Here is a 25098-nt window from a genome sequence, read left to right as displayed (position 1 = left end):
GTCTGGCTCAGAAGGGGAGCCCCCTGAGCCACTAAGCAGGACCAGAATTTGGTCCCCAGCATCCTGGTCACCTTTACCACACCCAGCAATGGCTGTCCAAACCAAGTGCCCCTCACAGCCCCCCGTTAAGCCCTGAGGCAAGGTGGGCCGGCAGCCACAACTCCTGGGTCCAGGTGCAACCTGACACACCTGTGCTACTGTGGCCGGGGTGAGGGTTGGTTACCGCGCTGCCAGGTGAGCAGTACGGAGACATGGTTAGGAACCCAGACTGTTTAAATCAACAAGAGAGCAGAAATGACTGTGTCCAGGCCTGTTGAGTAAATTTTAGCTGCTTGGCTGGGAAGGCAAGACTTCAGCATCAGTTTAACATTTGTTCAAAACCAATGTTTTACAACCCCCACACCAGTTACAACTAATTAAGACTGCTAAAAGCAGTAGGGTGGGTGAACTTTTTTCTAGTCTCAAAGTACTTCAGAGGTGGAAACCTGGCGGACACCACCTCAAGGCTCAGTGACGGACGATGGGGCAACAGACCCTTATGAACAGGCCTGTCCCCTGAATGTGAGGATGAGAACAGGCCAGGACAGCACCAGGCAGCTATCTCACGACCCCAAAGCTGGGCTGCAGCCTCGGCGCCCTGGGCCTGTTTCCCACAGACTCACTCCACAGACAGGAGAGCATGGATTATTTTATTGGATGCTTTATAAAAAGTCCAAGCACACACACACTGCGCCACCACCAGGAAGGGAGGCGTTCACATTACTTGTTCTTATACCCTCAAGATAAGCCTCTCCCCACAAGTATTTGTATCCCAGCTACAAAAACGGAGTTGCAAAGGGTATATATAAAGATATGAGATTTTTCTTGCTCTTGTACAAACAACTGAAGGTGACTAACGATCTGTGAGAGTAAGAAAGGGGAAAATCACTTGACAAAGGGATGGAATGTCTGTTACCTGTAACAAGTAGCTGACTCATCTGCTATTAACAGGCACCTACCCTAAATTACAGGGACCCGAGCACATGAAACTTGAGACGACATGTGTGGGGCCCCTGCTGATTACACTCGCTCCAGAAGGCACGTGATTCCGCACCCTTTCTTCATTACTACAAATCAGAGGAGAACCCAGTACTTAAGATTCTACCCACTGAGGTATTAACTGCATCAAGATTAGTTATGTCCAAGGAGCATGCAATAGAAATATTTTTAAACCAACATGGTTAAGTGTTAAGATCTTTAGAAATCAAAATATGTATTCACATAATTTTAAACTGAAGTCAAGATAAATCAATCTTCTGTGGTAATGATTTGAGTGCAAGTGATGCTGGCTTTCTTTACATTCAGTTGTTCTTGAACAGGTCGATGCAGCTTTGCAGGAGGGACACGTTGTTCTGGAAGAAAGGAATCCAGTGAGTGCTCCAGGCCTCCCACCTCCAAGTAATCTGAGCTCAGGCCTCAGACCCACGGACATCTGGGCTGGTGCTTGTTTTTCGTGCAGTGACACCTGAACCACAAGTCCCCTCGCTCTGGTCACTGCCCTCAGCACCCCCACCCCACCCCAGGTCTGTTCCTCTCACAGCCACGCCAATCCCACTGATGTGGCTGAACCTACACAGGATATCGATGAGACATCAAAGGCCTTGGAAAGACTGGATAAAAAGTCGCTAAAAATCAGTTGTGGATGAGATTACAGATGATAAATATTCACATAGGACTTGGAGGGAAATGTTTTACAAAGTTCTCACTTTAAAAGAATTCAAATAGCTTAGAATATTACAAACATTATGTATAAATGACACACACATGATATTTTAAAACTCCAATTTAGAAGATCAGATACGGTAGGACTTAAAGAACCAAGTGAGGAAACATCTCTGTTGTGGTCAAAATAAAGGAATTCAAAATACACACAAATGTCCAGTCTCCCTGCTTTAACCGGTGCGGATGAGCAGTGACACTGACCCAACCGCCCTGGACCAGACAGGACCCTAGGGGGTCAGGATCAGCTGCACCCAGGAACCACTCCAAGAGCTTTGGGTGTGGGCAAAAAAACCCTGAAGAGCTCGAGCAGGACTCTTAACGTGCTCCAGCACTGAGAACCACTGCTCTCTATCTCTTCTGGGCTAAATTACCCTACACATATTACATATATAAGGACGTTTTTCTTCCTTTTTAAACCAAAAAGGAATTAGTATCAGAAGTCTAAAGTTAGCAAATTGGCAAACTGGAGCTTGCTCACAAATTACTAGGACAAACTCTCCATAGCGTGGCCCACAGAGCGTCAGGAGGGAAACAGGGTAACCACCATCAAGAATGCTCTTCTCACAAAGCAGCTTTTCATCAAGACAGCATTTCAGATTTTTGGTGTGCAGTGGAAAAAAATACTCCATCAAGTGGCTCCCATCCACCCACAGGGGATTAAGACCACAAAGCCAGCCCTAACTGCATGACGATACTGGAATAGTGAATTGGGAAGTTAATTTGAAAAACACCCTCCAAAGCTGACTCGTGTGAAGGTAACACTTACCCTGGCATGCTTTATTTCCAGTTCAGACATTTCAATTAGATTCTTCCTGAACGCTGCCACTCTCTTCCGTTTGAAATTGATTAGCTCTACAAAACAAAGTTTACCAAGAAAAACTGAACAATTTCCATCTTTAATTTCCATACCTCATTTTCACAAACAAAATGATCTCCAGAGCTCTGGTTCCCACCACACCTCACCTTTCACTTCTCTCTGCCATCAGGACACACACCTGACATGGAAACCATCCCTGAACACCTGGGGTTCCCTGAGCTGAGCTGCTTGGCCTTTCCCTCCAGGATGAAGTGCATGTGGGGAGTGAGTGGGTGGGGAGGTGGTGGGCCACACAGACTCGCAGCAAGGGTCTTTTTATGGAATATTTTAAACTTCCTTTGATCAAATCCCCCTCAGCCTCAGCGAGTGCCAAGGGTCTGAGAAGCAAACTCACCCTCTCGAACCTTACCTACACAGCACCGAGTAGAAAAGAAATGTCATGTTAAGAGCCACGTAAAAACTCAGAAACATATACTGGCGTTACTGACAGTAGTTCAGATATTATCAGGCTGGTCGTGCGGATGTCATAATAAGCTCTCCTCCTTCCCTCCAGGACCAGACAGAACTCAAGAGACACCCATCGGTCTCCCAGGACGCCTGCCCACCGTGTTGTCTTGTTCAACAGCTCCCATCTAGTCAGCCCCAACTTCAGAGCCTCAACCTAGGGCCACAAGGCCAAGAGCCACTTATCTCAGTATCCTACATGACACGGCACTTTTACAGGCAGTACACCCAGGCTTATCAAATGCCATTGCCACAAACCTTCCGCAACAGAGGTCGGCCTAAATTGGCACCATTTTAAGAAAAACACAAAAATTATCAAAGCCACTAACTCCTGGTCTATATAATTACCTGAGATTTCAATGCGGTAGCTATGAAGTCTCCTTTTTCCTTATACATTTAAATTAGCTATTTTTTTTTTTTTTAAGCTAGAATTTTACTTTAAGTACAGGGCAGCGAGGAGGTTCCTCTCTAAAAGAATCCCAAGGGTAGCCACATGGGCGTGTCCACAGGCCATGAGCAGAGACTGCACAGAGGAGCCCAGTCCCTCCCAGGGAGGGCCCCTAGGTTCTGGCCAGACTCAGCCAAAACAAAGGAGCAGAACCCTCCAGATCCAAGACTTCAGAACTATGGAGGAGGGGAATGTTCTGAGAGAATAGTCTTATGATGAGATACGGCTTTCACATGGCAACCTAGAGTTTTGAAGGGGGAGGGTGTCTTGAGGATGAATCCAGTACAGAATCCACTATAACACACATTCACATTCTGTAAGACAACAGTCTTCAACTTTTGCTCTGGTATGTTCCACGGCCCCTAAGAACTTTCAGGGCAGCGAGATCCCCTATGGAAAAGACTACCTATTACACTCATGTTTAATGGAAATGGTATGCCATCTCCAAATAAAGTTATAAAACTATATTTTATCTTCTTATTTTTGGCATGTGGAATCTAAGTTTCCTGACCAGAGACTGAACCTGTGCCCCCTGCATTAGAAGTGTGGCGTCTTAACCACTGGACCACCAGGGAAGTCCTAAATTATTTTAAAAAACCCATTATCCTGGAATGGTAGAGGGCAAGAAAGAACCCTGGAGATGGACCAGAACTGAGTCACTATCATGGACTTGTGGTCCCTGAGGAGTAGGTGTGTATGCACACACCCTGACACTTCCTCACTGTCAGTGGAAGGGTCTAGGAGCAGAAGCACCCCAGAAGCAATGAGCACAGAGAGTACTCAATATAGGCTCCTTGAAGAAATGGTGGTTTTCAGGGCTGGGGTAGGAGAAGTCTAAGACTAAAACAGAGTATCTAAATGCTCAAAAATATGGGGGTGTCACAGGACACGCCAGCTTAAAGGCATGCCCATGAGCTCAGTCTGGACAGTATAAACACCAAAATAGCTTAATACACTGAAAAACTTTAAAACTTGTGGAAAATAGGAATCCAGAATCATAATAAAAATGATTTTAAAGAAGTAAGGGAGAGAAGGGAAAGCTCGTGTTAATAAAGGATAGACAGCACTGAAGGCTGATCTGGAAAAGGAGGGCTGGAGTGGAGGAGAGACAACTGCCTCTGGCTACACGTCAGGGAGGAAGGGCGATCGATGCCTGGTCTTACACTGTCTCCTACAGTCTGTTCATCAGCGGCTCATAGGGAAAAAAAAAAGTCAAGTACACAGTGGACAAACCCGACTGTGTCATCAAAACACACAGATGAAGGGAAGATGGACACAATGTATCCTCAAATGCAACGCCCTCAAAAGGACACAATTACACAGCATCCAGAATCCAGTCATGGAGAGACAGACCAAACAAAAGTGAGGGACATCTATTAATATTTGTAAAAGAAATCGATCTTCCAAAAGACAAATGTGATTAAAAAAAAAAAAAAAAAAAAAAAAACCAAACCAAACCTGAGATGTGTTCCTCCAGATTAAGGGAGATTTAAGAACGAAAACTAAATGCAACCCACTTTGGTAACTGTATTGCAGAAACACAGCCAAGTTTTTACAGATAAAATGACTAAGAAGGATATAACTTAATCTCAAACAGTTAAAAAAAAAAAACCACCCAGATATGTTTATAAAATTACACAAGTAGGAACACATGAACATGTGCAGGTGACAGAGGACATGTGGGCATCCTCTGCACCATTTGGACAACTTCTCTCTGTAAACTTTTAAAATTGTTTCCCAGTAAAAAGTGAAAGTAGAGACTTTCCTGGAGGTCCAGTGGGTTAAGAATCGGCACTGCAATGGTGGGGGTAAGAGTCTGATCCCTGGTCAGGGAACAAAAATACCATGTGCTGAAATGAAGCCAGTGTGCCACAACTCGAGTTCACGCACAGCAACGAAATTATCTCACATCCTGCAATTATGATCTGACAGAGCAAATAAAAATATCTTTAAAAAAGAAAGCAAAAAGAAAGACGCGGCCTTGCTCACCTTCTTTTGCAGATTCAGAGAGCTGTTCAAACTTCTGGCAGCATTCCTGCTGGTGTGCCTCAGCAAGCTTGACGTCTTTGCTCTTTAACCGGGCCTTATCCAGCGCTTTGTTTGAATTCTCATAGTCGATGAGGGCTTTGGTGCGTCGGTATAAGAGATCCTAGAAGGAAAATCGACAGACACGGGACTTCCCTGGTGGACCAGTGGTTAAGACATTGCCTTTCAAGGCCAGGGGCATGGGTTCGATCCTGGGTTGGAGAGCTAAGATCCCATATGCTTTGAGGTGCAGCCAAAATAAAATGAAATTAAAAAAAAAAAAAGAAAATCAACAGACATGATACATGGTAGTTAAACCTATACTGAAAAATCTCTAGAACAGAACAGGAAGACCATCTAAAGTCTCTAAGAACCAGACAAGTACCTTGGTTTACTGCCTGAAAGGTTCTCAGACGGCAGCCACCTCATGTACTTTCATCCCTTAAGATCTCAATATGAGGCTGGGAAGGGCAATTAATTAATGCAATGTCTTCCCACACTTCTCTACATGGATCAAGAGAAGGAACCAAACAGTGAAGACCACAGGGTTATTTCCCAAAAGAAAACATGTCAAAGACTAATCACTTAAAATTAAACTATGGGGAAAACAATTTCTACTTCCTGATGACCTTTTCCCATTAGCTTAAAATTTTATGCTGCCTAATTCAGAATATTTCATATAAAAATCATAACAACCTCAGATATGCAGATAATACCACTCTAATGGCAGAAAGTGAAGAGTAACTAAAGAGTCTCTTGATGAGCATGAAAGAAAGGGAAAAAGTTAGCTTAAAACTCATTCAAAAAAAAAAAAAAGATCATGCACAGCATCTGGTTCCCCGCACTTCATGGCAAATATATGGGGACAAAGTGGAAACACTGACAAATTTTGTTTTGTTGGGCTCCAAAATCACTGCAGACAGTGACTGCAGCCACAAAATTAAAACATACTTGCTCCTTGGAAGAAAAGCTATGATGAACTTAGCGTATTAAAAAAGAGACACCACTCTGCCATGATTTTTCCAGTAGTCATGTATAGATTTGAGAGTTGGACCATAAAGGCTCAGAGCCAAAGAATTGATACTAACTGTGGCGTTAGAGAAGACTCTTAAGAGTCCCTTGGACCGCAAGGAGATCAAACTACTCAATTCTAAAGGAAATCAACCCTGAATATTCACTGGAAGGACTGATGCTGAAGCTTCAATACTTTGGCCACCTGATTCAAACAGCCAACTCACTGGAGAAGACCCTGATGCTGGGAAAGACTGGGGACAGGAGGAGGGGGCAACAGAGGATAAGATGGTTGGATGGCATCACTGACTCAATGGACATGAGTCTGAGCAACAGACGAATTTGAGATAGTGAAGGACAGGGAAACCTGGTGTGTTACAGTTCATGGGGTCGCAAAGAGTTGGACATAACTTAGTGACCGAAAGATAATGATGACATAAAAATAATTTAAACATGTCATCAGGACAGTGTAGACAGTGAAGAATACGCGTTCCATTCCCAAATGTTGCTCTGTTTACACTTCATCTTGCTTTTGGTTAAGCGATGCTTCATGACTCAAAGGATGCAGTGACAACTACAATTCAATAAAAGATAACAAGCCCCAAAGCCTTTCCTGCCTCAGAAAGAGCCCCTTAGGTGTATGTCCAGTTATGGCCCCATTCAGCAGCGTATTAACTCCCCAAACTCTTATTGGCACCAGTCCTCCTGCTCCAGGCCCTTGAAGAACACTCACTAAGGACTTGGTATCATCACACCTAAGAAAGCACATCACTGAGAAGATCTCAATTGAAGATGGGCCTGGGGGACACACGCCCCCTCAGAATGGAACACAGGAACTGAGAGACTAACTTCCACAAATAGCTGATGCACAGAAGACCCAGCCTGACCTCCCCTCCTGAGCAGTGAACGCCCAGCCAATGAGCTTCTTCTGCTCAGGACCAGCGCCCTCATGCCAATGACATGCCTTCCCAGACTCTATCTTTGCACTCCTTGCCCCAAAATACAGCCCATTCCAGAGCTTCAGTGAAATCTCCTGTGGCTTCCCATGCGGCACGCAATTCCTCTGCTATTCCTGAATAAACTGGCGCTTGCCTCACTTTACTTTATTTAGGGTGACATCCCTTACATGAACGATCCTAACAAATTCCCATCTCCCTTCATTTCTAACCCAGAGAATACACTTGCATCACCAGGCCTCGTTTGGGAGAAGCTCTCACCTTGGCAGCCTCTATGTTGAGCATGTAGTATCGCAGGAGCTCCGTCAGCTTCAAGTCTTCATCTGATGAGACTCGACTTTCCACTTTCTGTTAAAAAAAAAAAAATCAAATCAAAGGCCACCATCATCTAAGGGGAAATCTACAGATTATAAAATATATACTATGAAGACCAACGTAAAAATCCTTACCCTAAGTTTTTCAAACAGCTCAGCCACCTTCAACAGGTACCTGCAAATATACATGATTCTGACTTAAGGTCTTAAATATACTACCGCCCACGAGACCAAGCCTAGTAGAACAGTCATTCCATGGTAACAGCTGGGCGTTGGCTCTAGGACCCAGCACCACTCTGCATGGACCCTAAAATCCACTGATGCTCAAGCCCCTGATATATAAAATACATGCACACCCTCTTATATATGTTAAATCATCTCTAGATTACTTCCTGTGCCCGATAAAATGTAAACGGATGCAAACAGTTGTAAGTACAATGTAAATGCTATGCAAATAGTGGCTGATGTACAGCAAATTCAAGTTTCGCTTTTTGGAACTTTCTAAAAAATGTTTTTCTATCCGCAGTTTCTTCTAGTTTGCAGATGCAGAACCCATGGATATGGAGGGGGCCAACTGTGCCATCTCACATCAGAAATAACCTGAATGGGGACACTGAAAAACCTCACTCAGTGACAACTCCAAATCAAATTAATCAAACCACCCGGTGGTTTAAGTGATAGAAATCTGCCTGCCAACACAGGAGACAATCCCTGGTCTGGGAGGATTCCACCTGCTGTGAGAGGGAAACCAAGCCCATGTGCCAAAACTATTGAGGCTGCATGCCTAGAGCGCTGAGCTCCACAACAAAAAGTCCATGCACCATAATGAGAATAGCCCCAGGGCAGTCAAAAATCAAGTTAAAAAAACCCCACGAAAACAGACACATGTAAGTCTGACAGCAATTAAGTCCTTGACAACAGCTACCACACTTGGTACAGAAGTGCCATGAATTCCCTATAGACGGCTTAGAAGTACTCCTGTTTAGAGGGTGTATAAAACACATGCTGGAAACCATCCACCCTTGATAGGCTTGTACTCAAGACAGAACTGAACTAGGCAGTCCTTACTCATTATACTCTTAATTGCACAACAGTTTTCAATTAGGGGATGAGAGAAAATGTCTCCCACCAAAAACTTACTTCTTGATGACTGTAGGCTCCTCTAAAGCCAGGCTATGCAAGCAGGCTGCGGTGTGGATGTAATCGTCTGCAACATCTGTGGGAACAAGGACAGTCCTTTCATGTGAACAGAGCTGGCACTTGAGCACAGGTAGGGGGCTAGCGGGTGAGTGTACTTACTTTTATGAGATCTGGTCATCCTGTCAGCCTTTGCACAGGAATCCTTGATCCTGTTGTAATAGTTGATGAGGAAAGTCTTCTCTTGCTCAAAAAAGTCATCTACCTCCTTAAAGGGAAGGAAAAAGTTTCAAAGAAGCAAAACATATGAATATGTATTTTATATTTTAAAAATAAGCTCAGACATAAGAAGCCTGGGATGCAATACTGGCATCTGGGGGGAAATGACCAGGGATGCCGCACGCCCCCACTACACACAGGTATCAGCACACCTTCACTGCCACCCAGAGACGGCCTGAGAGCTCCCAAACTTCTGACGAGGCCTGCATTACCCACAGCCTAGTCTCCTTACTCAGGACCACAAGTGGCCAAGTCAGACACCAGACAGTAACTGAGGAGCAAAGATATAAACCACACCTGGAAGGCTGAGAAACCTGGACATCTATTTATGTTCCAGAACAGCACTGTCCAACAGAAATAACATGAGCCAAACATGTCACTTAGAACTTTCTACTTAGTAGCCACAGTATAAAAAGAAACAGGTAAAATTACTTCTCATATTTTACATTTTCTTCATATCAAAGGCCTACAAATCCAGTGTGTAAATAAAATAGAAAATTCAGTCCCTTAATTACACCAGGGCACCACACTGGTCAAGTGCTCAACTCCACACAAGGCTGGGGCTACAGGGACAGTACAGCTGTGGAGAATAGCACCAAAGTCTGGTCGTGTAGTTTATTTTCTTAAGAATAACTGAGTATTGTTTCCTTACAGAAAAGGAGACAAGAAAACTGAAGAGTAAGGCTCTTATCCCTTCTCCTGGGAAAGAACAGGTATTTTGGGAAAATAAGTGAAAGTTCAGTAAGTTGATAAAAAATAACTAAAACTTGAAAATATTTCCATTTTTGAGAAGCTAATACCATTTGTTTCACAAATACCTATTCTGAAGAAAGAAAAGGTCACCTATTCACACGAAGAGAATTTTCTTAAACAGTTAAAGGCCACTTACCTTAACTCCTGAAAAAAGAACTTCATCAGCACTTTTCACCACACTTTTAAAAAAGCCACCAAACATCTCTTTCGTATTCTTCCGCCTGACACTCAGCTGAAAAGAAATTCAAAATAGTTAATGGCACATATATTTTCCATCAAGTCCTGAACACATCCCAAATAACTGTTCACTAGTATAAGCACACCCAAGACACCTTTAACCACATCATAACCACATCTAAAATATCAAACAAAACAACTAAACCTAAGGACAGGTGATAATTCTATGACTCATGAGGTATTTTGAAAAACTATCTATGTATCAAGTCTTGTGTGTGCGTGCTCAGTCATGTCTAACTCTTTTAAACCCCATGGACTGTAGCCCACCAGGTTCCCCTGTCCATGGAACTTTCCAAGCAAGATACTTAAGTGGGCTACCATTTTCTACTCTAGGGGGATCTTCCCGACCCAGGGATTGAACCAGAGTCTCTTGCATATTCTATGACTTGGGAGATATTTTGAAAAACTACCTAGGCATCAAGTCTTAGTGCCCTTAAATTCTGGGTAAAACTGCTGTTATGTTATTATTCACTGGTTAGAAGACTATGAGGAAATTTGTAAGTCAGTCCTTGCCTCACATATAATAAAGAAAAAGAATGTTTTTTTTAAGGCAACCATACATCTCCTTTCAATGAAAAAAACAAATGTGGATCAACTTTCAAATAACCCCAAACTTAACTGAGGGGGAAAAGGGTCAGAATCTTTGCATGCAAAGTTTTATACACACTGGACTTACTGCCCTGGCAGAGGCAGTGAGCAGGTGGGGGAGAGAGAGTTGGCAGGGGGGTCTAAGAAAGGTTTCCATTGCATTGATAAGAAACCCAACTTTGAAAGTCAATTTTTCAGAAAATATGGGTTTTTTTTGTACATTGTGATTGTGGAAATGGAATTAAAGTGACTTACATCTTGGTCATATTCCAGAAAAACATGGAAGTTGCGGTCTTTACTGAGAACAGGGTGAGAGGAGAGCCGTTGAAGAAAGACTTCGTGCGAAGACACAGTCTTCTTGAAGACAGCAAGATACTCACTGCAATACAAGGCACAAGGTTCAGCTCAGCTCACCACCCAGCACCACTCCCGGGACACCACTGTGCTGTCCTACAGCTACAAACAACACCTGAACTGGACCCAAGCAGCTTGGTATAATTCAGTATCCAGTTAGGTAATGAGGCAGCTCTCATATAGAATTTTTGCAATAGCCACAGAAGGGGAAGTGACATGACCGGAGTTGATGGGCACATCTGTGAAGCCCAAACCCACGTGCAATTACAGCACACAACAATGGCTTCTTTAAAATCATGACAGTCCTTTAATTTTGCAGCCATGTACACAGCGATGAGTCTAACAAAGCTGGGAACTATCAGAAATTACAAAGTCGCTTTATCTCAACCTACACACTCTACGCTCAACAGCAGGAAACCAAGTTTGCAAGTTTGGTGCTCTGTCCTCAGAGCTGCCCAGGAGTGTGAGCCTGGCAGGAGTGTGAGCCTGGGCCTAGCTCACCTGGGCCTGTGGCAGGGTATTGGCAAGAATTGCTGAAATGGACCCCAATGAATAGGGGAAGGGCTAGAGGAAGGAGCAGAAGGATAGTTCGTGCAAACCTCCAACTATGGCATAAAGAATCCACTTTTGTTTGAAAGAATTACAATCAGATTAAAGTAAGCTTCTTGCAGACCTGGACTTCTTTCAAGCCATCAATGTAGCCATTGTTAGAATGCTTCCTTGTTAACAGCACTTGCTACAATCTAGTTTCAACTGTATTTCCAATAAACAAGTGTCAGGGAAGAAAGCTTTTGTACATTAGAGTCAAAGGTTTAGTTCTTCACTTTGTCAGACCAACATCCATGACTAGCATGGTTTACAAAGAGAAAAATTAGTCTATCCAGTATCACCAGGTAGTTGAGTTGCTAAATCATGTCCGACTCTTGCAACACCATGGTCTGTAGCCCGCCAGGCCTCCTCTATCCATGGGATTCTCCAGGCAAGAATACTGGAATGGGTTGCCATTTCCTTCTCCAAGTATCACCAGGGAATCGTCTCAAGACCAGGCCCCCACACCCCCATGCAACTCATTAACAGTAGCCACGCAACTCATTAACAGTAGCCACGCAACTCATTAACTGCTACGCTTGAAAAACTTAGCTGTCAGATTCTCTTTGCTGTACAACATGACCTTTCTCCTCAGAAGACAGGGCCCCATCAAGGAAAGTCACTTACGCTTCTAGCTCTTGCTTCATCTTGGCAAATTCTTCTTTCGTCATTGACCCTTCACCCTCTCCCAGCTTCTGCATCTTCTCTCGAGGGCCATCGAAGTCGGGCTTGGTCGGCGCCGGCGGGATCTGCAGGCAAGGCACTGACTTCCTGAGCACCCTCACGGCCCACCCCCCACTCCACAGGAGGCGGGGGAAGGGGGGCTCTCTGAAAATCGACTGTGCTTTCTCTTACCCTCGTTCCTTTTGGCCATGTAAAAAAGAAGGGTCCTTCCTACAACTGGGCACTCACTTTGTCATCTGTTCGGTTAATAACTGAACAATTTATAAGGCAAACTGTATATCCTGCTGCAACTATCTAATCAATGTATTACAACCAATGCTAAAATGAAACCCATGAAGAAGCACCACCTAGGTAATAACCTCTGGACTTACAAGGAATTTTTTTATTCCAGGATTAAAGATTCTAATTTTGCATGAACATTCTTAAACATAAGCTTCAGTACTGATTTTAACTATTTGGCCAGATTCTTGGCCTGGCAGGTCAAGCCACATTTCTCTGTTCTTTAAAATCAGCTAAGTCTCTTTCTGTAGCCAGGCATCAACTCTTCACAGCTGAGCACAAAAACAACTGCCTTCTCAGCAGACTACACACACCACCACCAGCAACCAATTCAACTGATGGATGAAAGGAAATGCCACACCCAAAAGTAGACCAGTCTTTACACCCTGGAACTGTTACTGTAGACTATAAGACTGTGTGTGCTTCTAACATTGTTTTCACTTTAGACTTGACCAATAACAGCTAACATATACTCTAGTTGACAGATGAACTCAGACTATTTTCACAACCCATTATATAAAGTGGGTAAATCTCTCAAAACAAAATGAATAGCAAGGTATTAGAAACTGGCTTCATTAATTATCTGATTATTCAAAATGCACTTACAATAAGCCCAGCATAGTCTGTAGTTTCAATAAGAGTGTCATGTAGCCACACAAAGTCTTCATGTTGCCTTGTAACAGAAAACTCTGGGCTCTGAAATGTGGGCAGTGTGGTCTGTAAAGAAAAGACAAAGTGACAGTTAACCACCATTTTCCGAAAAAGTGGCTTGGATTTCGTGCAGTGCACAATGGGAAAAATGCACAATAAATCATCCGGTTTTTAGGAGATCTAATAAAGAACAAAGTGGCAACACAAGACCTCCCTACCACTAGGAAAGTCAGAGCTAAGATTCAATGTGTTCATCAAGGAATTCTAGTCACACAGCTCCACCATTCAGGTCGACTCAGATATATTCACACTGCCTCCTGAAGGACAGGTATGCGAATCACGCACCAGGGCAGCAGAGAAACCCATGAGGGTGAGAACCTCAAGGACACACATGTGCTGGGGGAGGCACCCGCCAGGAGCTCTCGCTCCAAACGTCCTGCCTCAGACCGTCTCCACCACTTACTTTATCTAGACCTGTACCTCAGTCCCTCGCCATCAGAAAACATCATAAGAGTAAGAGAAAATCAGGTCCATGTAACCTCTTTAAAACAGTGCCTGGCATAAGACAAGCACCGAGTACACTTAACTAGCATGGAAGGGGCTAAAAATGTTCCTGAAAGACTCTCAGAAGTTAAACTTTCTATACTTTTTAGACTGGCATAGCGCTTTTGTCAAATTAGAAACCTGGAGGAGAATTAACACAACATGGTAAATCAGTTACACTTGAAAATAAAACTTTTAAAATTTGGAGAAAAAGTCTTGAATCATAATAGGATAGGTGATGGCCAAGAACTGAGCAAAGATGGGAAAGCAAGCACTTGCCACGCATGCAAATTAGAAACAAAGGTGGAGCAGTACAGGACTGGTGTGCTTCCCAGGCAGAGCACAAGCCACACTCACACCAGCAGAGCGGGGCCCAAGGCTCCCCCACAGTGCACAGGGCTGTAACAGGAGCAGGTATCTGAAGAGAGTGAGGAGGGGCCTCACTCAGGAGTGCTACCCTTCAGCAGCACTCTAGCTCACACCCACTGTAGCAGAGATGTAACCTGGCACTGTTTTCACTACTGAAGTCACTCTTGTCACTTACCTTGGTGTGCACTGTAAATTTGACTTTATCTCTCTCACTGAGTGCATCAGGTATGTCAATCTGAAGCGAGGGATCAACATTCAGGTCCACTGACACAGATCTCAGCTGAAATACATTTTTTAGCTATTAGTCTCAAGTCCACTTTAGTCCTAAAAAGCATCCATCCAAAAATGGGGAGCTAGTAATAACTTTTAGCAATCTATCCATGACCATTTAGACAAAGTCAGTTGAGGTGTCTATTTGCAGCTGTGGGGACATCCGCTCTTAAGTGCATGGGTGGGTCCAGTGGATTCCTATAATCTAAACAAAGCAGCTACATGATTCTAGTATCATGCACATTACACACTTTGTGTGAAAAATACATTTAACCAAATACTTGAAGGACTGTACTAAGAAGGCTTCAAATAGATAAAAATGAAATCATGAACTTCCTACATACATGCCCAAATTACAAAAACATTTAAGAAGTGTTAAAAGTTAGAGGCTGGAATACCCTAGAGACAGAAGATACAAAGAACAGTCATGCGGTGTGAGGTCTTGGATGGAGAGAAAAATCCACTCCAGAATGGACCTATGTATATTCAGGGACTGTCTCAAGGAGATGAGAGATTTAGAACAGGAGATGAACTGTAAAAACCAACAAAGGCGTCAACTAGCAGAATTCCACTGTGATTACATATAAATAAAGCAGAAGGGCGAGCACTACCATGGAAACAAAAATAACTGATTTTTGTGAGCTGGAAATTCAAGAGGAAAATAATACTCAACTCCAGTTTTGCCAGTTTTAAAAGAATTCTTTAAAGAAGTGGATTATTGGGGGAAAAAGTGGCTAAATGGTTTTCCTTAAAAAAAAAAAATTCCTACTGAATCTAAAATATGGTAAATTCTTTCATTCTTAAGACAGACAGGCTAACAGTAGATCTGAAGGCCTATCAGATGAGAAATTGTGTTAACCATCTCATCCCTCCCCAGGCCCACAACTGTAACCTAGAGCTGAAGTGAGGCTGCCGGGACACTCTGGGTTACTGAACACAGGAAGATGGAGATGCCAAGTGGAGACTGTAAGAAGATGAGGGAACAGGGAATCCCAAGTATTTCCCTCTGAATTCTTTTCTTCAAAATAAAACCACCGAAGACAGAAAAATTGGTTCCATCAGGTATAAAAAGATTAAATATATTTTCTAAAAGTGCATAGGATTACTTCTTACTTCTTTGTAGTATCTCAGGAAGAGTCAGTACGTCCCGTTTTTCTTCAGCACTGTGTCTAAGAAAAAAATTTTGATTGCAATAGCCAGAATGAGCCTTGTAACAACAGCTTTCCTAGCTAGAAGAACTAAGCCTCATATTCTTGCCACCAGAACTTGATTTTAATATCAGGTATTTGTGAGACCACAACATACAATAGCTCCTGCCATGTCAACCTAAACACGTATTTCAAATAAATTCTTGATGACACCTATGAAACATTTGCTTGTTTGGCTTAATTTTCACACGTCCATTTATGATATCTCTGCAAACAAAGATACAGCTCCAAGGTCAGGGATACTTCACTTTATCAGAGCTGTGACTCTGGCTCTTGACACATTTCTGATAAAACCTCCCTCCTGATAATTCATGACTGGGCAAATACAGCATTCAGAAAAACCTCACAACACACACACTACTCACAACACACAGTCTGACTGCAGAGAGTACTGGCCACCCGCCTGATGTTTCGTTTCTATGTGTCAGAATCGGTACATGAATAAAGCTGGTCTGGTTAATGGTGGAAAGAAAGACGGGACAGACCCGGGGCCAGGACTAAGGAGCATTTCCCTGAGCTCAGCAACAAGGGCCATGATTCCTGAGACTGCTGCCTGAAGAGGTCACAAATCCTGGCTTCTTCTCAATTTCTGAATATGCTGACAATTCCATCTATGTGCCAAGCCCCATAAGCCAGCAAGCACCACCAGCACTGCCTCTGGAATTAGGGCTGGGGTACCCAGGCAGATGTACATGGGCTCATCACAGCAGGAGTCAAAGCTGCAATGGGCTTCACAGGAGGATGCTGAGGTTGGCCCTGTTCCCACATCTCCAACCACACAGGTAACCCCAGACTTTTCACTGTTTTCCTGTCTTCCTTTTTGGTCAGCAAAGCTATTTCATTCTTTAGTGTAAGATAGTGTGATAAGGACACAAAAGAATTAACAAAAGTCACTCAAGGTTGGAAAGACTGCACCCTAACAGAACATCAAGCACCCAGCTTCTTCTCCAGCTGTCATCACCCCAGGAAGGGAGTCCGAACAATCTCACCCCCTAACACGATATAACACCCTTCTCCCACAGACAAAACAATCAACAATTCAAAAAAAAAACCCCTCACAACAGATAACACGAAAAGTTTGCATTTGGGCCTTAAGGTATTGTCCGAAAAAAGTTAGGTGCAAAATTTTGAGTATGCAAACCGTCACCAACTCAAAAACGTCCCTATTCACAAGTCAAAGGAACTTCCTTATACTGTAGCTCTCCAGACAAGGAAAAGATAAATCACAGAGGAGTAAAAAGTTGCGAAAAGTTTCCAGCTTCTAAGTCAGCACTGTATCCTCACTCCGGAAGCATCCAGTGTGATTACAAGCTCAGCACTCCTTTTTCTGCTCTGTCAACAGAACCAACACCCCACAGTCCCATGCCACAGTACCTGCTAAATACATAAACCAACAGGGTGGAGGGTACAGGAGCGGATGGCACGCCTCCACATAAAGCCCCTACTCACCACCTGTCCCCTAGTTTCAGCAAACATGCCCGGGCTGCCTCGGCCCTGCTGGCCGGCCACCGTGTGAAGGGAGGCTTCAGAACCATTAGGCATGTTAATTTTGTTTCTCATTCCCTTAGGCCACTTGTGAGAACCAAATTTAAAACATATTTACTCTATGTGGAAGGCAAGCTTAAAAAAAGACTTTCTTTTGCAGATTTCTACAGAAACCACTGCATCACATACGAAGTGTTAGGTGGAATTTCAGTTCCCAAAATACTTATCACATTAACCCTTATAGTAAGGACTACAGTGATCTTTGTGAGAAGAAGAGTGAGTTAACAAGCATTTCTTCATTTGGAAAACAAAATTTTAACTGTTTTAGGAAACTGGGGGGCCTCCCTGGTGGTCCAGTGGTTACCAGTTGGTGCTTCCACTGTGGGGTGTACAGATTTGCTATGTGGTCAGGGAATCAAGATCTCACATGCCTCGCGGCCCCCCAAAAAGGGAATCTGAATGTTTGATAAGAGAACTTGAAAAGGACAAAAACTAAAACCAAAACCCCCATGCACTCCCTCATCTGTTTATCAGCGCTGGAACACCTGACACTGGCCAAAGGATGGTCTGCAGAGTTCTGAGCTGCTAAGGACACTTAGGGTCCGGATCTCACACTTGACTCACTTTGGTACAACGCTAAGTTAACACCATATGCAAAACCCCCTCTTCAACAGGTGAAGCGGTTCAGAGATGGCAGAGTACCTCTGTGGCTGGACAACACACAAAGCTCGATTCAGAAATTCAGAACCTTCGGTGGAAGATAAAGTATAATAAACTTTACCATTGGCCACAGACTCCAGTTAACACTACTGGCATATGGCCAAATGACAAGCCACAATGGGGAGAAGAAACCATTTCCACAGTGACTCTCATCTGCTAGAATGGGGTCTAGCTGAACATTACTTAAATCTAACCAGTTTTGTATATATGCAAGAAATTGAATATGCCAGCCCCAGTATTTCCAGGTTAACGTGAACGTTACACGGAAACTGCCACAGGCAGAGAAAAGGCTGCCTTTCATATTTAAATGCCTCTCCCTTCTCTAGTCCCAGAGCAGAAAGCACCCGGCCAGCATGGGCTACACCAGATTCTTCCCATCAAACGGATGCTCTCTGAAGGATGTTCCTTTGCTATCCCTTCACCTGACTGCCTAACATACCGAAGACCCCTACCGGGGACGGGACCAAAACCACAGATCGATCACCCATGGTCTGTAAGCGGCATGGGGCCATTATTTCAGCTGGAAAGGGAGGGATGCCTAGCTCAGTCCAATATGCTTTAGTAAGGAAATAAATCCAAAAACACTCTGCTGCAGAAAATCCAAATTACTGGATTTGCAGCAATTTCTGAAAGCAGATTCACATGATGCATATTTATGAAACATACATTACTCTGTTACTGTTTCAGCTCACAGGAAAGAAGTGTTTTGTAAGAAATTCTAGTATCACATCTATCTTTCTCTGAATTTCTCTTTATGGTTCAAGTTGTTCTGCCCTGAAGCTAACTGAAACCTGTCTGTGTTCTATACCAGCTTACCCCTGAGGCACTGGTATGTGAAAAACTGAACTGTGACCAACACAAGAGCTCTGCCCTTCCAGGTAGCACTGTATCTATGGTTTATTTCCTCCCTCCACTACTGTCTCTCCCCTCCCTGTAATTCCAGCCCTGCCAATATTGTACCTCAGTCTTCAAGGAACACAGAACCAAAGACTTCGAGAAGATCTGTCTACTCACAAACGTAACAGCTATGGAAAGTCACTAATTAAAAACTAGATAAAGAGCTGCAGCAAGTGATCAGATTTCCACCACTCATCTTGGTGAGATGAGCCCACAGGACCCATCTCTGCTGACACCAGCCATTCTTACCGGTAGTCCACCAACACACAAGCCGTCCACAGTAGAACGAACACAGCAGACTGCAGGGCATTTGGCGACCACGTAACCCAGAGTTCCTAGAACAGGAACCCAGGCTTGGAAGAAGGTCAGTGCAGCGCACTCAGCGAATGGATAAACTGAATCATCACTTCACAAGGCTGCAAGCCCATGAGCTAGTCAGATGTCAACATGGAGCCAAAAAGAGATTAAGATGAATCATTGGCTAAAATGAAATTCATTGAGAAATCCATCTAATTACAAGATATCTGGATTATTTTCAAGAGTTCACAAGAGAAAGGTTGAACTACAAGATCTATAAGCATCTCCTAGCACAGAAATTCTATTGAGAATCAACATACCACTGCTACAGAGGACATAGCTGCCACACACATGTGCACACACAGACTAGTTTCTTTCTTTACAGCTAAAGCCCTTCATCTACTGCTTCCTTGATAGCTCAACTGGTAAAGTATCCGTCTGCAATGCAGGAGACCCCAGTTCGATTCCTGGGTTGGGAAGATCCGCTGGAGAAGGGATAGGCTACCCACTCCAGTATTCTTGGGCTTCCCTGCTGGCTCAGCTGATAAAAGAATCCGATTGCAATGCGGGAGACCTGGGTTGGTCCCTGGGTTGGGAAGAGCCCCTGGAGAAAAGACAGGCAATCCACCCCAGTATTCTGGCCTGGAGAACGACATGGACTGTCTAGTCCATGGGGTCGCAAAAGAGTTTGACACAATTGAGTGACCTTCACTTCACCTATTTGATTTCATGAAGTCTCCCTACCAAAAGTTCCCACTCGATCAAGTCCACAACTCTTTACTACAAAGCAGTCTTACTTTATGTTCAACCCAAGATCAAAGAGAAAAATTTGAGAAAAAAAAAATTTACCGTTATCACCAACAAAGATTACTCAGCAACATGGACAGAGCTGCCTGAGCTTAGGATTGTGTCATTTGAGTTTGAGACACAAAAAGCAACAGAGAAGAAAAGACTGCCTGTTCCTGGTGGGATTCTTGTGTTTATTTAGGTAAAGGTACCACACTTTCCAGATCTTTCAGATGTAAGTATTTTAACCTCATTTTATCACTCACCAGCTACCTGGCACCCCCCAGCACAACATGCAAGCTTTGCATGTCCTGCTCTTGAGGATAAGGCTGGCAACATTTGCATTTGTGCCCCATACCACAGGTACTATCACTTTAACTAGACCCAAGGGCTTGGGGAGCCACCCCTCAGAAACAAGTAAACCATAAACTCTTCTGACAGAAAACACCTACCAGAGGTTAACGTAAGCAACTATTGAGAAAACTACAGTTTTCTCTCCAGACCATTTATCAGTATCTGAACAAGTTACACCAAAAATGTAAAAAGAGGGGAAGTCAAGCCAAGGACCCAATGTCTGTACTGAAGGTCAGTTGCTCTTGCACCTTCACTCTTGTCTATGTATTTATGTTCTGCCTTTGGGGTACAAGACAGTTGAGAAATTCCACTTTCCCCTTTTAGAGGGGGAAAATCTCTTCTTAAGAGTTACTCCGTGGGGACCTCCCTGATGGTCCAGAGGCTGAGACTGGGCTACTCAGTGCAGGGGGGCAGGTTCGATCTCTGGTCAGGGAACTGGGCAGCTAAAATACATAAATAATTGTGGTTTGTTTTTTTTTTTAAGCAGTAACTCAATGGCTAATCAGAAAACACACAGGTGTTGGGGGTGAAGTATCCTTTTCAGGGTGGGGGTGGAAGGAGCAAGTTTCTCACAGTAATGTGAAAATACCTCTCAATTTAGACCCATAAACAAATCTGCTATTCATGCAAGACATGATGTCCCACCATCCCTTCCCTCTATAAAGCTGGGTTCACTGAAAGGTTGTTCCCGTAAATACTACTTAACTTCACTGCATATGCCTTTCACCACTGGTCAATGGTACTGCTGACCTACAAAACTGTATCCTAATTTCCTCAAGCAATCAGGACAACAGAGAGCAACATATTTAAAAAACCACGTTCTACCCTGCGGCACAGTCTCAATCAACTTCAATTCTGCCCCACACCACTTTGGCATCAGAGCCTCAGGTTTCCACTGTCCGAAGTGGGTGGTGAACTCCAACAGGGTAAACGCAGCAGCCTTTCTAACCCTCCACTATCCAGAACCCTTCAGCATCTTTCGATCAGGTTCCTCAATACTGGGTGAAGGCTAATTCTATTAATGTCAAAGACAGTCAACAATGCTTATGTTATATGCTATTTCTTTAGAATTTATCAAACATCTCAAAAAAACTAGAAACAAACTGGCACACTAAAGATTAGCCTCTAACATAACCTGACCTACCCCATCATACCATCTTAGAAAGTCTAAACTGGTGATTCTCAACCAAAAGACATTTGACAATGTCTGCATTTATTTTTAACGGCCACTAAGGAAGCCCAAAATGTCTATCAGTAGTGCTCACATTAAGAAACCCTGGTTCAAACTGAAGCTCTTTACATTATTAGATCCTAGTCTCTTACTAGGTCTTATACCAAAGGAGAACTTAGATCTCAGAATCCAAAAAATTCTCTCATAATCTCCCTGGGCCATTTCTTCCCACAGCAGATCAAGTGGGAAGACCGTGATCTGTCACGGTAGTATTCACAAAGGGAGATCTGAAGACACTGTGCAAGTTGCTGATCCAGAACTAAGGCGTGGGCAACACTGAGAAGTCATACTTCTCGAATTTAAAGTCAGGCCATAAACACAGCGGAAAACTTCAGCCCACAAGAATCACTCACTCTGGACTTTGCAGTATTGGTGAAAATTCAGGTTGTCCCTGTAATATAAGTTATAGGACACTCCATCTAGGCTGGCAGAGTGGTGTCCCTACAGACAATTTCCACACGTATTAACTGCCTGCAAATCAGAGCAGTAGCAGGTAAAACATTAATGACTGGCTCTGAAAAGGAAAACATCATCCAAAGCACAGGTAACCAACTAGTGAAAAGTGAAGGTGAAAGTAACGAAGCTAGGCTGGGAGGGGGGAGTGGGCTTACAAATCTGTGTACACTGGCATATTGACTTCAGCTCACTAACAAGAGTCAAAAATTACCCCAGCAGACAATCAGGACCCACACTTCATTTGCCACAGGTTGGCAAGACTCACAGGATCACAACAGACACACACTGAGACTCTGGGTGGGAACCTAAATGTGATGTTTAAAGAACCTTGAGGTGAACAGGAGACCTGGAGAACATGCAAATGACTGAAGGCCTGAATAAATATCTTAGGGGAACAAGGTTCTGCATAACCTCCAGTTTTCCCCAACCATTAAAAACTAGACCCCTTAGGATGTTGATCCGGGCAGTGTGTGCACGTGTTGGGGGAGGAGGGGATGTGGCGCCTCAGTACTGCACTGATTTATCTTGGAGATGAACCTAATGGTATCAAAGTTTTAGTTAACTGTTTCAGGGGCTAGACTTGGCAAAACCTTACTTTCCTAAATTTAATGACCATAACACTATCTTTCCCATCAGTATAGGATTAGTTAAAAACCAAATTAATCATGCAACTGCTTTCTGGGCAAGAGGACAAACCAACACCTTCAGCTCAAAAGCATACCACTAAATGGAAGCACCAGGCTACTGGATACAGGCCAATTCTGTTTTGCGAGCCAAGTTCTATAGACAGATTCAAAATCCTCGAGATCAACTATGCTCCCTGCCTTATTAGTGGGGCCAACCAAGAACCCCTATCCTCATGGAAATCCCTAAGCAGACAATCGGAAAATTTGAACTTCTAATATTTTCAGCAAAAAAGCAAAACTTTTCAGTTAACTAACAAAGCTGTATTACAGCAATATAACTGTCTGCCCAAGATCTGTCCTCCTGTTATTTCCCTCTTGTCCCATTTGGGACTCCCTTTTTTGGTTAACATTAAAAACCATCTTAATGTTGGTTTCTTAAAAACCTCAGAGCTCAGTTGGTAAAGAATCTACCTGCAATGCCAGAGACCTGGGTTCAATCCCTGGGTTGGGAAGAGCCCCTGGAGAATGGAAAGGCTATCCACTCCACTATTCTGGCCTGGAGAATTCCATGGACTATACAAAAAGAGTTGGACAAGACTGAACTTTCACTTCAAAAACCATCTTAATCCACATCACAGGACCAATATCAGAGATGAGGAAGAAAAATGAAGCAATGTGTTAAGAGTAACATGTAAGTTTCCTATTTCCTTACTTCTGCAATTAAAAGAAATCAGGGAAATAATTCTATATAGTCTTTTCTTGTAGTCACTAAAACCAGAAGGAAGTAGCCTTCACAATCCTGTCATGCTGGAGGGTCAGAGGGTGGTAAAGTTACTTAAAACCAAACAGGGCTATATAATACTAACAGAAAGGTCGACTGAAGTTTTAAACAGCAGTGTAAAACTAATTCTGGGTTGAGAAAGGAGATGCAAGGTGGGGGATATCAAAATTTCTATTCGGCCATCTAAACTTATAGAGAGAAAACTACCTTTGGAATCTTCCAGCAAAAGTCTTCTCAAATTTCCACTTCTGGCTTTAGGGAGGAAAAAAAAAAGTTTCTTTCAGCTTTGAAAGAAATAAAAACACCCCCAACGAAAACGCTCTCCTCACGCTTTCAGTAACTAACCCAGCAGCCGTACGGAGGCTCGGCACCTACTAGATGAAAAGGTTTCTCCAAAGACCTGTGGACCAAAAAACGTGCTTTGGTTCCTAAAGCGATGCCTTCCAGACTAAATCTGAGAGCACTTCGAGTTTCTAGATTACCATTTTTCAATTTTCTGTTAGAAAAACTTTTCTGTTGACGGTTCTGCACAAACCGCGGTGGCTCACACCAACCCCTGTATTCTCCAAAGTAACTTGCGAAGACAGGACCAATAAAAGCGGAGACCTAATCCAATCTTTAATCGGCTACGGTAACACGCATTTATTGCACTGGTTACCTTTTAGATCTCCAGATTCGAGTGGCAGGGAAGGGTAATTTAACATCCACAAGCGTCTAAAAGGCGAAAACTTAAGTTCAGCTATTTGAGCACCTCCTAAAATGACACAAGTCCCGCAGCGGCGCACTGAGCGCTTAGTGAAGTGGCAGGGGACATGGGTCCGACTTCGGCCTGGGCAGAATCTCCCCAGGATTTCTGGAGGGCTGGGGGCGGTTCGGAGCTCCTTCGCACCGTGCAAAGCGGGTTTCACGTGCGCAGCCAGGCTCCCCGGGGGAGAGCTGTGTACTACACAGGCGCAGCCCGCGACCCGGGCCCGGGTCCCGCGGGAGCGCCTCGGACGCGGAAGGAGGGCGTGGAGGGTCCCCTGGGGGCCCGGTGAAGGAGCGTAGGGCCCAGAAGGCCGGCGGGGCCTCCCGGCCCGGAGCCCGAGCGCGGCCAGGGCCTCACCTTGCTGCGGTCCTCCTCCTGCTGCTGCAACACCTCGGGAACCGCGGCCATGGCGACGCGGGTCTCGAGCGGGGCCGCCTGGCTGTGCGAGGAAAGAAGAGGCTGGGCCGCCGCCGCCGCCGCCACCGGGGCGCCTCTCAGGGGAAGGGGCGGCCGCGGCCCCGCCTCCGCCAGCCTCCCTGCCCGACGGCGGCGGGAGGCCTCGAGACTCCGCCACAGTCCCAGCAGCCCCGGGAAAGGCGAGCGGCGCCCCCACGTGCTCCCCCAGAGCGGCCTCCCCCGTCCCCGCTGCCGTCCATCTTGGAGTCGGGCAAAGAAGCTACACGGGGGCCTACCCTCGCTCCGGGCCACGCGGAAGCCACCAACCGCAGGGCCGGCCTGGGGACGCGAAAGCCCAGGGACCGTAGCAGATAGGCGCGTCTTAAGAAAAGGGCGCGCGTTTCTGCCGGGGGAATTTATTACTCAGCCAGAGCGCAAGATGGCGACGAGCTCTGACGTCACGAGATCTCGCGAGAGAGAAATGGCGCGATTTGGAGGCGCCCGCGCTCCCGCCAGAGGGAGGGTTTCCCCACTGAGCACGGGAG

The 25098-nt window shown here is 44.4% G+C and overlaps 1 protein-coding gene and 1 non-coding gene across 6 annotated transcripts; both read right to left on the bottom strand.

Moving 5' to 3' along the window:
- Positions 1-675: 675 nt before the first annotated feature.
- Positions 676-24978, bottom strand: SNX5 (sorting nexin 5). 5 transcript variants are annotated; one of them, XM_081558681.1, is made up of 14 exons: positions 24850-24978; positions 24515-24596; positions 14474-14578; positions 13342-13452; positions 12400-12521; positions 11086-11209; positions 10142-10237; positions 9136-9241; positions 8977-9052; positions 7972-8011; positions 7784-7870; positions 5520-5679; positions 2528-2613; positions 676-1391 (listed from the first exon to the last, which is right to left on the bottom strand). In XM_081558681.1, the coding sequence occupies exons 2-14, from the start codon at positions 24563-24565 to the stop codon at positions 1341-1343; spliced, it is 1215 nt and encodes a 404-aa protein (XP_081414807.1). In that variant the 5' UTR covers positions 24566-24596; positions 24850-24978; the 3' UTR covers positions 676-1340. The 5 variants fall into 5 exon arrangements, with proteins under 5 accessions (XP_081414807.1, XP_081414809.1, XP_081414810.1 ...); XM_081558683.1 differs by lacking the exon at positions 13342-13452; XM_081558684.1 differs by lacking the exon at positions 24515-24596.
- LOC145533614 (small nucleolar RNA SNORD17) lies at positions 19052-19290 on the bottom strand. Its single transcript, XR_014074201.1, has one exon. It is a non-coding gene; the product is annotated as a small nucleolar RNA SNORD17 (small nucleolar RNA).
- Positions 24979-25098: the final 120 nt, after the last annotated feature.

Source organism: Giraffa tippelskirchi, chromosome 13, assembly GCF_054371585.1.
Source record: "Giraffa tippelskirchi isolate mGirTip1 chromosome 13, T2T-mGirTip1v1.2.pri, whole genome shotgun sequence".
Classification (NCBI taxonomy): Eukaryota; Metazoa; Chordata; class Mammalia; order Artiodactyla; family Giraffidae; genus Giraffa; species Giraffa tippelskirchi.
This window is presented reverse-complemented; position numbering and strand designations above follow the sequence as displayed.